The sequence below is a fragment of the Scleropages formosus genome, chromosome 4, assembly GCF_900964775.1.
Source record: "Scleropages formosus chromosome 4, fSclFor1.1, whole genome shotgun sequence".
Lineage (NCBI taxonomy): Eukaryota > Metazoa > Chordata > Actinopteri > Osteoglossiformes > Osteoglossidae > Scleropages > Scleropages formosus.
Genome location: NC_041809.1, coordinates 7121045 through 7137495, shown reverse-complemented (window position 1 = coordinate 7137495; position 16451 = coordinate 7121045). Strand labels below are relative to the sequence as shown.

The 16451-nt window shown below is 40.0% G+C and overlaps 1 protein-coding gene across 1 annotated transcript in view; it reads left to right on the top strand.

The window, feature by feature from the left end:
• Nucleotides 1-16451, top strand: part of LOC108932684 (CUB and sushi domain-containing protein 1) — a 389881-nt gene that overhangs the window by 286549 nt on the left and 86881 nt on the right. The window contains exons 13-22 of the mRNA XM_029251436.1: nt 448-630; nt 1269-1595; nt 3679-3873; nt 4596-4734; nt 5511-5698; nt 6715-6903; nt 11870-11986; nt 12366-12581; nt 13586-13774; nt 15875-16044. Coding sequence (XP_029107269.1) covers nt 448-630; nt 1269-1595; nt 3679-3873; nt 4596-4734; nt 5511-5698; nt 6715-6903; nt 11870-11986; nt 12366-12581; nt 13586-13774; nt 15875-16044 — 1913 coding nt within the window. The remainder of the gene's footprint in view (nt 1-447; nt 631-1268; nt 1596-3678; nt 3874-4595; nt 4735-5510; nt 5699-6714; nt 6904-11869; nt 11987-12365; nt 12582-13585; nt 13775-15874; nt 16045-16451) is intronic.

Below are 16451 nucleotides of genomic sequence, written 5' to 3'. Positions count from 1 at the left end.
ATCATTAAAATGTTATTCTAAAAAGTATTATGCATGTCACTGTCATATATTAAAAGCCTTTGGCAATATTTAAATGTCTGTGACTTTTTAAATGATTCTGATGAATTTTTCCAATATAAGAACTAAAGTGAGAAACTCATTTAATATTATTGTTTTAGTCATTGCTACAGTGAGACTTGTTTTAGACCCCACTTCCACTGCTCAGCCAGAAAAAATGCAATAAAAATGTATTAAATATCCAAATACAGAACCTGTAATCCAACAGAGAGACACTGCTGTTGCAAGGCAGACAGTAACTGAAATTTCTTGTTTTAATAGATAAATGCTTAATTTGCTTTGGATTCAAAGTATCTGTTCAAATACTTTGTGCAAGCACTTGTGAGCGAATAATATATTAAAGTGCAAGTGGTAGTTTTGCTTTGAAAATGTTGCCTTTTTATTTTCCAGAGATTAACAAAGGGGGATGCGGTGACCCCGGCATCCCAGCCTACGGCAAGAGGATGGGAAGTCATTTCTTACATGGAGATGTCCTTACTTTCGAGTGTCAGGCGGCCTTCGAGTTAGTGGGAGAGAGGACCATCTCCTGCCAACAGAATAACCAGTGGTCTGGAAACAAACCCAGCTGTGTCTGTAAGGACCACTTTATAAAATTGAATGGTACAATTAAGAGCTGAGCCTTTGAGAATGAACATATCCGTGGCCCTGTCATCTAGAGGGGCGAAAATATTAATAACATTAATGGTCACTCATGCAACCCTTAATTTTACAGTAACTCATTTCTAAAGGTGTTTCTAAGAGTTTTAGAAGTTGGTGCATTAAATTCAATGTGTGGACTCATTTTCCTGGAAAGTAAAGATCATCAATTGTTAAAAGCATTTTTTAAATTCATTTTTGTTCTTTAGAAACCCATGACATGGGGGCTACAATTTCTTCAGAAATTGTATATAGTCTATTTTGTTAAATGTGCAGTTGCTCTTTTTCTGCTTACCCTACATATGAGTCCTACATTTATTAGTTTTGCCATGCCTTCTTCAGATAAAGGAGCATCAGTGTTCTGATACTTGCATTCATTTGCTACAATATCAGAACAGTAGAGCACACAATAATAACAATGTCAGATTTATTAAGGAAGTCCATACATTTTTCTTTAATATTAGGATAAGGGTTTTCATGCAATTTGTCATTCATATTTAAACTACGAGATTAAAAAAAAAAAAACTGAAAATATGTGATGAACTTGCCTCTTTCATACCACTCTTTATGTACAGTCTCCTGTTTCTTCAACTTCACGGCCCCATCCGGGATCATCCTGTCTCCAAACTACCCGGACGAGTATGGGAACAATATGAACTGCGTGTGGTTAATCATCGCTGAGCCAGGCAGCCGCATCCATCTCATCTTCAGTGACTTTGACGTGGAGCCCCAGTTTGATTACCTGACAGTAAAGGATGACGGGATGCCAGAGCCCACCACTTTTGGGACATTCTCTGGCAAGGACGTACCCTCACAGATCGCCAGCAATGGGCACATCATGCGCCTCGAGTTCCAATCTGACCACTCCAACACGGGCAGGGGATTCAACATCACCTATACAAGTAAATGTCCGCAAAAATGAACAAAAATATGCTTTATTTACATTTCCATTTATTTATTTAGCAGACACTTTTCTCCAAAGTGACTTCCAATGAACTCTATGTAGTGTTATCTGCCCACACACCATATTCACCAAAGTGACTTACACTGCTAGATACACAACATACAATGGGTCACTCATCCATACATCAGTGCTTTATATAATCCATAAAAGATGGCAGATGTCTGCTATCCAGAACATATTTTTAGGCATGGCACTTAGTGATGGGAAACTCTTGAACATGCTACACTTTTGCAATGCCGCACTGCTGTCGTGTTCAGGCCACTTATGAAAAACATACATCCATTGTTATACCCTGCTGGAACAATATGAAGTGGAGGAAGTTCAGGGAGCTTTACTTTTTTTCAGAACCAGATAGAAATTCATGGAGATCAGATCTTATTCGTTGCATTTATGCGGTAAACAAACACTATTTCCCTGGTGAGTTAAAACACCTTTCCCCTACTGTGAAATTAAAATTATGACACCTTATATAAAACACATTTTCAATCGTTAAATTCATTTTACAAGCAAAGTCCTGAGAATTTAGCAGAAACACACATCCCGTTTAATTGTTTGTTATGTGAATCATTTTAAAGCAAATACTTGCCTCACAATATTCAATCCATTATTTTTTTTTCTTATATATTTTCAAATCTCTGGGCATAAAATGTGAGGATAAAAAAGCCTAATACAATTTCAAGCCTTCAAGATATAGGTAAAATACCCTCTTCTATTTTTTTTTCAGTCCCCGGATGAATAGAAGACATTATCATAAAACTGAAAACAGACTTCTCTAGCATCCTCTGAGTCGACGCAGACACAATTTCAGAACTGATCCACCTGTGCCTGACGTTAATGGAATTATGCTTAGGCTACAGTGAGCCGAAATTAGGTCTGAGTATTGCTGTCTCCAGTTTTGGCTGGTTATCTCTAGGGCACACTCTCTTCCCCCCTACTCATCCTGATACCCCCCCCCCATCTGGAGCTGGTAGAGAGACACGTTTCCGTTCAAAAACCCCCCAAAGTCCTTTGAAGAGCAAGTTTTGGGAGCCAAAACGAAGCTGTGTGATAATGCTGTGGAAAGGTTAATGAAATGGAGGAGGCCAGTTACAGCTGTTACCAAGGATGCATGACGGCAGCCGGTGGCCCTCTAGTCCTGCAGGGAAGCTCTAGGAGTTTTTTTTTTTTTTTAATCGAAGGAATGACAACTTTATGGCAGGGCTTGGAATCTCCATAGTCATGTAGCCCAGGAATGACATCATGGATGGAGTGTGAGGGACAGGTTTCTCCAAGGAGGTAGTTTGGCCTTCAGTGACAGGCTGATATATCTTGGCAGAAGTTACATGTAGCTTTCATTCCTTTTCCTGATGATCAACTGACAATCAAAAGCTCTACTTCACCTTTTGTCAGCTACAATGCTGTCAGTACATTTATGGCTACATTCATTCATTCAGGAGACACTTTTCTCCAAAGCAACACACAGCTCAGAGTAAGCAAAGGTGCACTTCACAAGAGATGAAGAATTACAAATACAAGGCATGTGATTTGTGAAGCCCAGCAAGTTTCTCCAATTTTTTCCGAGCACGGCACAGTACATGCCTAGCAGGATATACAACTGACGGGAAATCCATAAGTAATCATAGGAGATGGAGTGGTGCAAGTTTATGGAGATAGAAGGAACAGATAGAGCACAGACACCCTTCTTGAAATTTGAAAGGGATTCAGCAGTTCTGAGGATAGAGGGAGTTCATTCCAACACATTGACGAAAAAACTAAGAACCTTAAAACTTTTGATTTTTGACCTCTTGCATATGAGACCATCCAGCAACCAGAGGTAGAGGAGCGGAGCAGTCAGGCTGGGGTATAGGGAGCGATGAGGTCTTGTAGGTATCAGGCAACTGACGATGGCTATTAGTTGTAGTAAGTTGTAATAATAAAAAAAAAATAAAGTGGAAAATCTTGTGTACTTAATTTGAAAACAATACTTTTTCAAATTGGTCTATTTGCATGGTAATTGTGTCGTCTTTGTTTCCTTCCACCAGCATTTGGCCACAATGAGTGCCACGACCCAGGAATCCCCATCAATGGCCAGCGCTTTGGAGATCACTTCCTGCTGGGAAGCTCCGTGTCATTCGCATGTGATGAGGGTTTCATCAAGACACATGGCTCGGAGTCCATAACCTGCGTTATCCAGGATGGCAGCGTGGTGTGGAATGCAGCTGTCCCACGTTGCGAAGGTACTATCTGTCTGGCCACTTTGCCCCTACCCCAAAACAACATCCTGTTTTCTTTTAAACATAATGCACCTATAATCCTTAATTATTTTATTTCCTTAAATCATTTCCAAGTATTAGAATGACAGGATACATTATTGCCTAATTAATCCAAGAAAACAGTACTTCAGAATATCGCAGCACTTTCAGATAGGCACATTAAAGTCTAATGAATAACTAAAAATTGATGTTATTTTGTATCTTTGAGTAAGGTTTAATTTTAAGCTAATTGTTAAGCATAAAATAGGCTTATTGAGTCGTGATCTCTGTTAAAATTGAACTTTCGGACATCTTTAGATGACAGATTATTATTATTTGTATTGTTGAATAGGATAGCAAAATTAAAGCCATTCACTGAAGCACATGTATCACAACAGTTAAAATTATGAACTATTGGGTAGCCTTGTCTGTGTAATATTGCATGAATTATTATGGAAGAAGTCTGTTGATGGACACTGTAATTAAACCTGTGTACTTGTTTATACTTTGACACCGTGAGTTATGCAGTGTATAATTTTACTCTTGACCGAGATGTTTCTGTTTAAGGAGAACTGATTAAGCAACTACCTGGAGGAGGCACTTAAGGTCACACATTCAGATACTGAAAGGGAACATGGTCTGCATTCCTGTTCCACACATCTACTACATGGCTCGGCTTACAAATATGTGGTTTTGGTTTCTCCTAGCTCCTTGTGGTGGACATTTAACAGCTTCGAATGGCATTCTGCTCTCCCCGGGCTGGCCGGGGTACTACAAAGACTCTCTGAACTGCGAATGGGTGATCGAAGCACAGAAGGACCATGCCATAAAGATATCTTTTGACAGGTTTGTTGGAATGTGACTCTAATGTACCAGTCTGCACCATAGCATTCTGATTTAATTTCTGCTGGATTGCACATTTCTACCTGCTCACCTTGCATTTATGAATTCTTAAAGGAGATAATATTCATTTTCTTACCTATGTATGTTTGTGTTTGGTTCCTTGACAAACATGGCAACAATCAGTCTTAATTTTCTCGAATGTCTTGGTCATCAGGATATCATCCACAATTCTAACTCTGCTCTTATCACTGTTATTTTTGTTATCCTTTATTCAGCTTCATATCATTGTCTATGGCAACTTATGGAGACAGACTAATACAATACAAAAGAGAAGTACTTACAAGTTCGCAAGATAAGCTGGGGGCAATCTAGGATGAGATATTGTATTGCAACGAACACAAAATCAACCTAGCACAGGAATTTAAAAATGTGATTTTTTTTTTTTTATTAGACCTTTTCACAGAGACAGAGCACATACAGTGAACAGATAAAAAAGTGACAATCAAAAGAAAGCAAAGACAAAATAAATAAGTAAGACAGTTTGCTAATGTGCTGATGTGAAAATAAGGTCACTGACAACCGAGGAAAGGAAAACAAAACAGAACTGCCAGACCAAGGAACTGGGAGAAGATTAAAGCCTGGGGGTCCAAGTACCTGTGGCTGCCCACTCCTCTAGCCTTGCAGAGCTGGAATTGCGCAGGTGAAAAGTTCTTTACTCCTATTGTTTTGCTTTTCTTTACACTACTGTCCCATTCTTCCCTACCTCCTTTCCACCACAGATTTCAGACAGAGGTTAACTATGACACACTGGAGATCCGTGATGGCCCGGCCAGCTCTTCTCCACTGATTGGGGAGTACCACGGGACACAGGCGCCCCATTTCCTCATTAGCACCAGTAATTACATGTACCTGCTATTCACTACGGACAACAGCCGCTCAAGCGTGGGCTTCCAAATCCGCTATGAGAGTGAGTCTGCCTGATGAGGCGGTGGCATCCGGCAATGGGCACCCCACACTGCCAGACATCGGCATATCACTTGCCCTACATACTCAACAAATAACAGTTTAAATATTTAGCACGTATGAGCAATGTTATGTGGTATTCGAGAATCGCTGCCACAGTGGATTGTGTCGGCTTCAGTTTATTAATGTCGGAAGCTATATATGTAACTGCCACTAAACAGGACACTTCAAGGGACAGTTTGTTCATTTAATATGAGGAGAGGAACTTGATGAATGTTAAAATACCTGTGTAGGTGGTGACAGCAACCCACAGAACACAGTAATTGGTGAAAAAAATAACTGGAGTCAGTGCTTTGCAGTACAAAAAATTATTAACCTTTATAGGGGGCTAGTCTGTGAAACGGGGCTCCTCTTCATTTGCAAAGTGTAACAGTATTTAAATATTATTCTAATAGCTTAAGGATGTTTCTGAAATTCAGGTACAGTAGTCTAAAGTTTCATGCTGTAAAGGGAGTTATTATACATTTATTTATTTAGTGTATTATTCTTATACATTTCTCTTTTGAGAATAATGTTAATTTGTGTGGTTATGGGATGTTATCAGATTTCCAGTACATCTGCAGATTAAACTAATGAGGTTAAACTCGTGACATAGATTACCGTGTTGAATTAAGTTTTGTGAGCACTAAAACAGTTTCACAAGCTCTAATATTCTCAGTTCAATCCACATTTTGTGCACAAATACCAGTGTTTCATCATGGGAAATCTTCATATGTTTATATCAAGACAGACTGGAAGTAGTGTGTTTCAAATGCTCACATCCCAAGATGTTTACTTAACTGTAATTATTCTTGTGTGAATGATTAAATTGTATGTTTATTTCTTACAGTTTTCATTTTCATGGGATTTAAGTACATTTACTGCCTAAAAATATAAATTATAATGTAGTTCACCGCAGTGATTTCTACAGTATGGTAGTTGTAATACATGGAATGAATATGTGGTTTCTGTGTCCTGCAGGCATTATGATGGATAGTGATTCCTGCCTGGACCCAGGCATTCCCGTCAATGGGAAGCGGCTCCAAAATACCTTCTCCATCGGTTCCCGAGTGACATTCAGCTGTGATCAAGGATACACACTGAGTGATGAGGAGCCCATTGTGTGTGAGAAGAACCATCAGTGGAGCCATGCGTTACCTAGCTGCGATGGTGAGGAACCAGCAAGAACCCAGTACATGCAGTACATCTCCGAGAAATCTGTGGCCTTGAACCATCCTTAGGTTCTGAGGAGACCCACCAGTCTTGGTTTTCCAAGTTTTCAGTTTAGAACTCTAGATGCACTGAGCCATGATTTAAATGTGCATGCAAATACAGCTTCAACATCTGTCAACTTGCACATAGACAATATAGCAGTGAAATTTGACCCATATTATCAGACATAATAAATTTATAATAAACCATACATATTATTTGTCCAGCAAGTAGATTTACACTGCTGAATATTATATTTGGAATTTCCAGTTTTCCTCTTCATCTCTTTCTTATTTCTTCTGATTGCCCTGAATCTTACCTCGGTTTGAAAAGGAAACTTCCCAATTATCAGACAGCGTCATGAAACCTTGTCACTTCTCTATGTTTTGTATTGCTCATGCTAAAAGTTCTGTGAATAGTCTAATGATAAAGGTCCTCTTTATTTATTTATTCTTGAATGTTTGGGAAGAAGGGGGATGCGGTGGCGCAGTGGGTTGGACCGCAGTCCTGCTCTTTGGTGGGTCTGGGGTTCGAGTCCCGCTTGGGGTGCCTTGCGACGGACTGGCGTCCTGTCCTGGGTGTGTCCCCTTCCCCCTCCGGCCTTACGCCCTGTGTTGCCGGGTAGGCTCCGGTTTCCCGTGACCCCGTGAGGGACAAGCGGTTCTGAAAATGTGTGTGTGTGTGTTTGGGAAGAAATGAAACGTTGGACCTCCAGCGACTGGCATCTGCATCCTCAAGTCTAAGTGTCTTGTTGAATATAGACCAGGTTGCTTCACTTTTTTTATATCAATTCCTTTGTAAGTTGTTGGGGTTTCTTTATAAAGCCAATCCACTCCTTTGTGGCTGAAATGTGACTGCGTCCACATTTCACTGGAGAAATTAACGATCGAGCGACAAAAGGAATCGTTAACGGAGCGTGCCTAACTCTCCTTTGGTAAAAAGACAGTGACGGAGTCTTGTGCGGACTGTGTATGAATGTCCATGCTTGCATGGGTTCGAGCGCAGGCCTTGCTCAGGGTCGAGATGAGAGGAAAGGAAACAAAGGACAGCTCTGAGGGACACCGGAGAGTTCTAGATAAGTTGCCATTTTCTCTCACCAGCTGGGGTGTCTCAGTTAAAGGGTCATTTTGCCAGTTGACAAGTAAAAATGCCAAAATTGCTCTTTGATATCTTTAAATGGAAGCTACCTAGAAGCTGTTTTTTTTTTTTGAGAAAATTTCTAGAAGTAGTCAAAAAGAGGACTCAGGGATTAACCTCTGCAGTTTCGGTTTCTGCCCTGACCTTTATTGTATACTAAAACATTATTAACTTTAGCATCCGATGTAACAAAAATATGAATAAAAAGTACAAAATAAAGTAGTAGACAGCAGTAAGATGCCACCAAGGGTCATTTGACTCATGGCTATCACTTGTGTTTTTCATGGTAAGGAAAGGTAAAGAAATTGTTCACCATTGCCTTCCTCTGTGCATGTCTTTTGGGTGCCAACACTTGGAGAAATGCGGTAGTAATAATAACCATCAGTCCTTTCTCAAAGTGTACATATACATTTTTTTTTTCAGTAGTCAACATTCTGCAGTTTATGGAAACATCACATGGTCCATAAAAAAGCTTTGAACTACAATGTTGAGTTCGGGCAGTGTAATACACAGAACTCTGTTAACTATCTGTATTCTTCCTAATAACCAAGAAATGTTTTGTAACTATGGTTTAAAGTTTTAAAGTGTATTCATTATTTCCTCTAAAACAGACTACTTTAATGCTTTTTTTTCCTTTGTGGATTTTTGTTTTTATTTATTTATTTCTTAATTTATTTGGTATGTTGTTAGCCCTAGAGAGATTACCTTTTGAAGGCCAACCTAAAAAGCCTTTGCAAATACTTATGGGGAAGTTTAAAGAACAAAAAATTGTTGCCTTTTGAAGCTATTTGATTCCCAAGGTCATCAGCAAAATATATCAGTCTAATTGGCATATTACAGTCTTATATACCATTAGCAGCAATGTAAGAACTACTCATGCTCCCTAAATAAAAGGAACACTTTTCCATAGGTGGAAAATGTTACATACTCATAAAATAAAAGCAACTATACGCATGATATATGCATTCAGCTTATACAGTGCATTAAGCAGCTTATATGTCAAGGGCAGCCAGTAGGCTGAGTGGTTAGAACTATTATCAGGCATTCAAAGGATGCAGGTTTGAAGCCAGCCCCTGATGTTGTAAGCATGAGGAAGGACCTAACCCTGAATTAAAACAGTAAAAAAGACAACTGTATAAATGGGTAAATTGCTGTAAAAAGCTTAGTCTGCAAACCTTTCATTGTAAGTCACTTTGAAGAAAAGCATCAGCGAATTGAGTAAATAATAATCATAGACATCAGCAAGTCATGTGAATAATCAAGTAGTAGAAGTACATATGTAGGTGCCTGCAGGGTACTGTGCAGTTATGAGACTTGTGTTTGTTTCCCAGTGAAAATAACCATCCTTCCTGATTAACATTCTGCTCGTACCTTTGCTGTATGTAATAACTTGCACGACGTGAGCCCTGTTTAATCACCGCTATCTCTGCAGCCTCCAGGAAGCCGTGCAGGTTCACATGGTGACTTTATAGGTACGACCTTGAGACATAAAGGGTACAGTGGGCTTTTGAAGGTGGGAAGCCTTGCTGTGCTTTATTTGTTACGATGATAAGTGAGGCTCAAGACCCGCTTGGTCGCAACATATTTAATCACAGCACATCAAGGTTATTATAACATAACGTGTCTAAGCTTTCCAGTTCCTCTTAAAATGGCATGCATTAGGTAACAGAAGGTAATAATACACTATGAGTTATCAGATGTAATATTAAATACATTCAAAATTTTGTCAGAAATTAAGGACTCTTAATAGACTGGCTCTTTCAGTCATGAACCAAAAATAACCAAAGAAGTGGCCATCCAAAAGCAAATTTAGTTAACTGTGACTTGGTTGATAAAATAAACATAACTTTTCCAGTTGTTTCCACATAGTAATATCTTCATGGTCAAACATCACTTTTCTAGGAAAGTAGATAATACTGGGGCATTAGGTGGTGCAGTGGATAGAGCCATTGCCTTGCATTTAAAGGACCTGGGTTTAAACCCACCTCTGTAAAAGCATTGATAGTACTTATCTCAAACTGATACAGTTTAAAAATATCTCTTATAGTTATAATAATGTTTTGCATAGTGGTTAGAGCTGCTTTCTTTCCACCCAAAGGTTGCAGTCTAGAGTCCCACCTTTGGCTGTACTACCCTTGAGCAGTGTACCTACTCTAAAACTATTCCAGTATGGTTACCTAACTATATAAATAAATAATTAAGTTCAGGTATCTTAACATTGGGGGTGCGGTGGCGCAGTGGGTTGGACCACAGTCCTGCTGTCCGGTGGGTCTGGGGTTCAAGTCCCGCTTGGGGTGCCTTGTGACGGACTGGCGTCCCGTCCTGGGTGTGTCCTCTCCCCCTCCGGCCTTGCGCCCTGTGTTGCCGGGTAGGCTCCGGTTCCCCCGTGACCCCGTATGGGACAAGCGGCTCTGAAAATGTGTGTGTGTGTGTGTATCTTAACATTGTAAGTTGCTTTGGAGACTAGTGTCAGCTAAATGAACATGTATGAATGACTTAATTTAGCTTTGTACACCAACGTACAAACGTAATTCCAGGTCATTTTTCACAAAGGTATCAAATAATACAGAATTCTATTGTTACTATTGCTATTATTAAAGCTGTTCTTGTAGGCTAAGTATTTCACGCAAGGGCACTAAAAACACACTCTTCAACAAAATTAAAATATACAGCCAAGACTTTTTTTTTTTTTTTTCCTGTAAATTCCATATTGTAGCGGTTCCTCCCCTTTCCCTAGGAGGAAAGAAATGACGAAAGGATTGAGTCTTGTGAGCCATTACACTTTTATCTCCAACAGGCTGTGAACATGAGATGGACAGGCCAGAGAAGAAAGTGCAGACAAACAGCACACGCGCCGCTAAACCTCGGAGACTCGTTCACAGCTGCAGACAAAATTAACATAATATTGCTAAAATTGTGAGCAATAGTTACAGTTTGTAGAAAATGGTTTATTAGCATGTGTTCCAATTTGGGTTTGTGTAAAGTATGTTCCAATCCTCTTGGAGATCCCCAGTCTTGCACCTAATAATATTCACACAGGGCAAGAGAATGACTGCTGTGAAATTTACTCTGGCATTTTTTTTTTCAGAGGTACCTTTTTAGAAATCTTCTCTGTTAGAATTTATGACATCATGTTCACCACATGTTTAAAAAATAGTCACAGTTCATAATACATCATATTAGGCACCAATATATGAAAGAAAAAAAAAAGCTCATCTCATTTATGGTGACCACATATTTCCACTTCTGATGGAGTCCTTGCATCTCCATTAACCCTATTAATATAACTGTTCAAATTTAATTTATATCTCCATAGTTTTCTGCCACTGTCTATATGTCCTGCTCTAATCACAATAATCTAAAAATAAAATAAAGGAATACTTCAACTTTGTTCATGAAATTTAAAAAGTGCAAATGAGATTTTCTCCACCAGGAATATTGTTTGCAGACTCTGACCCAGATTTCCATATCAAACCCGCCTGGACCATATTTTAATGTTTTAATTTCTTTGAGCAATTTTCAACACAATTAGCATACTGATCAAATATAATATAACAGGCAGTACACGCCTATAGTGTTTTAAAAAATATTCTTTGTTTTCTTAATATGTTTGTTAAATGCTAAGTGAAATGTATGCCTCAGGACATAAATTATGGACTGAGGATATATAAAAGCAGCGTTCAAAAAATGGTGTTGTCTCTAAATGTCGCAAAATGCTGACAGTGATTTTGGACAACAAATAAGATGAATGTGCTCAGTCTGTATCTTTATCTTATTTCCCTCTCAGCTTTGTGCGGCGGCTACATCTATGGAAAGTCTGGAACCATCCTGTCACCTGGCTTTCCTGACTTCTACCCAAATTCACTGAACTGCACGTGGACTTTGGAAGTGTCCCACGGGAAAGGTGAGCTTCACATCTCGGATGTGTAAACCAAACTAATGTGGGTGAATGGACCACTTGCTGCAGCCCAGCACACTGTTTGCGCGCGACAACATGGCACAACCGACCGCAAACATGCAATTAAAATGTAGCATATAAAAATTAATCAACAGTAACCTGTGAGATATTACATGCAGCATAAACTCTGAATTCAGGTAAATTTCTGCGGTCAGTTAATCTGGAGAGCGACCATGGCTCCGTTCGGAGCGTCGTGATGGAATGTTTCCAGACGGGAGATCATTTTGGCTCTTGACACCGGGTCACGAGCAGCTTTCTGCAGGACTTGGCCAATTAAGAGCTTGAACCGAGTTCAAGTTTGTGGTCTCTTTCCAAACCTCAACAGGTGTGCAGCTGTTCTTCCACACGTTCCACCTGGAGGACTCCCATGACTACCTGCTCGTTGCCGAGGATGGGAACTTTGCAGCCCCAGTTGCGCGGCTCACGGGTTCCGTGCTGCCTCCCTCCGTCAAGGCAGGCCTCTTCGGCAACTTCAGTGTGCAGCTGCGCTTCGTCTCCGACTTCTCCATGTCGTACGAAGGCTTCAACATTACCTTCACAGGTGGGTTGGCTTCTATTTCCACAGCACACCTTTCTTCATTTCTCATATACAAAATGCCAAGATGATGTCTGCTATAGCTGTCAGTTCTCCTCACAGCACCTGGGTGGTGTGAGAGAATGTGGGTTTGATCCGGGCTGTTTGAATGTCCTCCCCACGTATGCGTGGATTTCCTCTGGGTGCTCTGGTTTTCTCCCACAGCCTAAAGACATGCAGTTCAAGTGACTTCGTGATGCTAAATTGCACATAACCACAGCCACCGGTTAGTCACGGCAGGTCTCAGGCCCTGAGAGTGGTGAGGTCTGACGTCAAGAAGGGCGTCTGTTCCTAAAATCTCCTCTCTAGCCACACCTCCAAATGCTGCTTCTCTTGGAGGTCAAATGGCCAAACCCGGGTTCCCCTGGAAAAACCTGCTAAAACTGAATAGAACAGATTCAGCAACCATGGCACAAATATAGTATTCATAATAGAATGATATACATATGCAATACGATATTTGAAATCGGATTTCCTATTTTAATAGTATTCTCCAAAAAAATTCTTCTTCTTCTTCTTCTTCTTCTTATTATTATTATTATTATTATTATTATTATTATTATTATTATTAATGTTGCTGTTGTTGTCTGACATCAAGTTATTCTGCCAGGATTGTTACTAGATATGTATTTATTCATACGCTTAGGATATATAATGTACAATAGACTTTGGACGGAGATAAAACATATTCCGTTGTTAATAATCTTTGAAGCACTACAGTGACAGTACAAGTCACCTTGTACAGGACTCAAGCCTCACTGAAGTGCCACACTAATCTAAAAATTATGGACTCTGGGGTTTGGGTTTGCTGTGAATTTTTTCAGAAATACTTCACCATTTTGTCTCAAGAAAGCCTCTCTACGGCTAAAAATAAGCTGCTCGGATGAGACATGAAACAGAAGGCGATGCAGCTCTTGTGTTCCACACTGCAGTGCCTCATTACACTGGCGTTTTCTTCGTGTTCTCCACAGAGTACAGTCTGGAGCCTTGCGAAGACCCAGGCGTGCCTGCGTACAGCCGGCGGATCGGCTTTCAGTTCGGTGTGGGGGACTCCCTGGTTTTCTCCTGCTTCCCGGGCTACCGACTGGAGGGCAACCACAAGATCACCTGCCTGGGGGGCGGCCGCCGGGTGTGGAGTGCAGTGCTGCCAAGGTGTGTGGGTAGGTGGTCCCACGCTTTCATTTCATTCATATGGACGTGGACTGAGCACTGCATACATTGGGGAGCAAGGAACGGAGGCACGTTGGGTTACTGCAGGCTGTGACCTCGGCAGCTTGCCTCTACGTTGTTTTATAGACGCAATTAACGATTGCCACTTTTTATTTGCCCCGCCATGAATGTCCTCTAATTAGATGATACGAGGAGAAAATGTGCAGATTTTCTGGCACAAAAGGCCACGTGTCCTTGCGGAAATTATGACTAATGTTCTTACACTGGATAAAAAAGACGAGCGTGTCCCATTACGGGTGCAGCTTTCTTTCAGAACTCTCTTTTTTTATTGGCTCTTTTCTAAACAAGAGTGTCTGGAGAATAGGCCGTTTAATAAATGATGTAGAGACATATTTTTTTACAAGCATCCATTCCAAAGGAATTCATTATATGTGTGCCAGTTCTATGCAAACTAATTTTTACACTCTTGAATTATATTTTGCAGATAGTATGGCAGATGCAGGGGAATTAGATTTGTCCATGATTAGCTGTCCCTTCTGTTGGATAGATTGTCTTGAATTATAAATGAAATCGGTGATTGGCAACACTCGTGACAACTATATAATCACTTCCCAAGACGCCACTCTGTCAGATGGCTCTTATAAGACTTTGTTTGACCTGACACTGACATAAATGTTTAATACAATATATACCCATATTCAGTTTGCATACGTACTCAACTGTTCGCTCAAATTTAAATGCAAAAGTTTTATTTCACATTATTAAATGTATTAACACAGTATCTAAAAAAGCACCCATAATAAAGAAAATGCAGGCCTCTCTGATTTGGACTAATGACTTAATGGCAGTGTAATTAATGTATGTATATGTGGAAGACACATTTGATTTGTTTGTGGCACACAATTAATTGCTTTTCAAATTAAAACAGTCAATGCTTTGCTGCAGCAATATGTCATCTTGCCTCGCAGGTTTATTTCTGCAGTATTTGACTTGGAGGCATTTTTACATATTTACAACAGCTTTAATTGTAACAATCCCAGCTACTACTGTTTTGTGGTTATTTTCTACTTATTTATAAAACTGATAAAAGTATATATTTTGTGTATTGGGGTACTGCAGGTGGTGTAGTGTTTAAAGCTTTTGCCCAGCATTCTGAAGGTTCCTGGTTGAAATCCACCTCCTGCTGTAATACCCTTAGTCTGAACTGATAAGTAAGAATATCCTGGATATGTAATTGTAGACTCAATTATCTAACACTGTAACCTTGTTCAAATGCAGCAGATACATAAAGATTATTATTAAAAATATGGGGCTTTAGGCTTTTAAATGATAATCCGAGGGGTAAAAAGTATAAAAATTCTTGTTTATTGAAATAAAGCTCAAGATTACCAATGAACGATTCTTACCTATACTATTGTCATAAAATCTCCCATTTTATGATATCCCCGTTTCTGTTTAATGTAAAGCTTCCAACAATTTTTACAATGAAATATGAGGCGAAAGTGACACAAGCCGTGGGGCCCAAGGTCTTCAAGCAACATCTGTTTATGCATCTGAGGCACAACATTGGAATATCAAACGCAAGGACATCAGATCCTGGTGCAGCCCAGAGCCTTGGTCACCAGCAGATACCTAATGCATAAATATGTTCATTAATTAATATTCCTTTCAAGTTTTTTTTTTTTTTCCTTCTTTTTTCAGCGTCTATTTATCAAAATGCCAATGATTCATTCATATTCCAGGCCAAAACATGCAGTCTGGCTGCTCCCTCCCCAGTCCACGGGAAAGACATGGAGCAGCTGCCTGGGTATCCAAGGGTTAAACCACTGCAATATTTTGCATGTCCTCCATTCCTTGTGCCAAACTTGTCTCTTTATTGCTCTTCTTTTAGTTTTCACAAAGGCATAGAACAAATAAATAAATAAATAAATGACCTCCTGCTGCTCACAGCCCCCCACCCCCAAATGATCGGTCCCCGAGCTGCCTGGTGAAAATGTGACAATCGCTCAGACATAATGAAGACGTTTTCCTGCCTTTATGCTCAGATTGCTCTGAAATGTGTTAATGCCCCGTTGTCTCTCTGTGCCTAGCTGAATGCGGAGCGTCCTCTATGGGGACTGAGGGGATTCTGCTGTCTCCGAACTATCCGGCCAACTATGACAACAACCACGAGTGCATTTACCGCATCGAGACAGAGAGGGGAAAGGGCATCCGTCTTCGGGCCACAGCCTTCCAGCTCCTGGAAGGGGACAACCTCAAGGTTCGTTCTTGTCCACACTATATGTCATATGACATATGTTTTTTCAGCAGCTTTCTTGCGTGTGCCCACCCGAAATTAAAATGAAAAATACTCTTCAACACCACATGATTAATAATCAGATATTTGTATTTTTTGTAGTCGTTTACAATTTTTGTTATCTCTCTACTGATGGGTCACGTAGATGCTGTTATTTATCTAGGTCAAAATTTTCCAGATGCCTCTCGGCAGTTTGATGTTTTCCAGTCCGGCCTCTAAGAAACTCAGAGCTGGATTAACCAGAACTTTGGTATTAACTGAAACAATTAAGTATCCCTTAAGAGTGAGAGAAAAAAAATTGTCTTTTACTTTCCTTGTGATAAACATTGCTACCCTACTCTACTGTTTCAAGGTGAAAATATAAGGTAAAA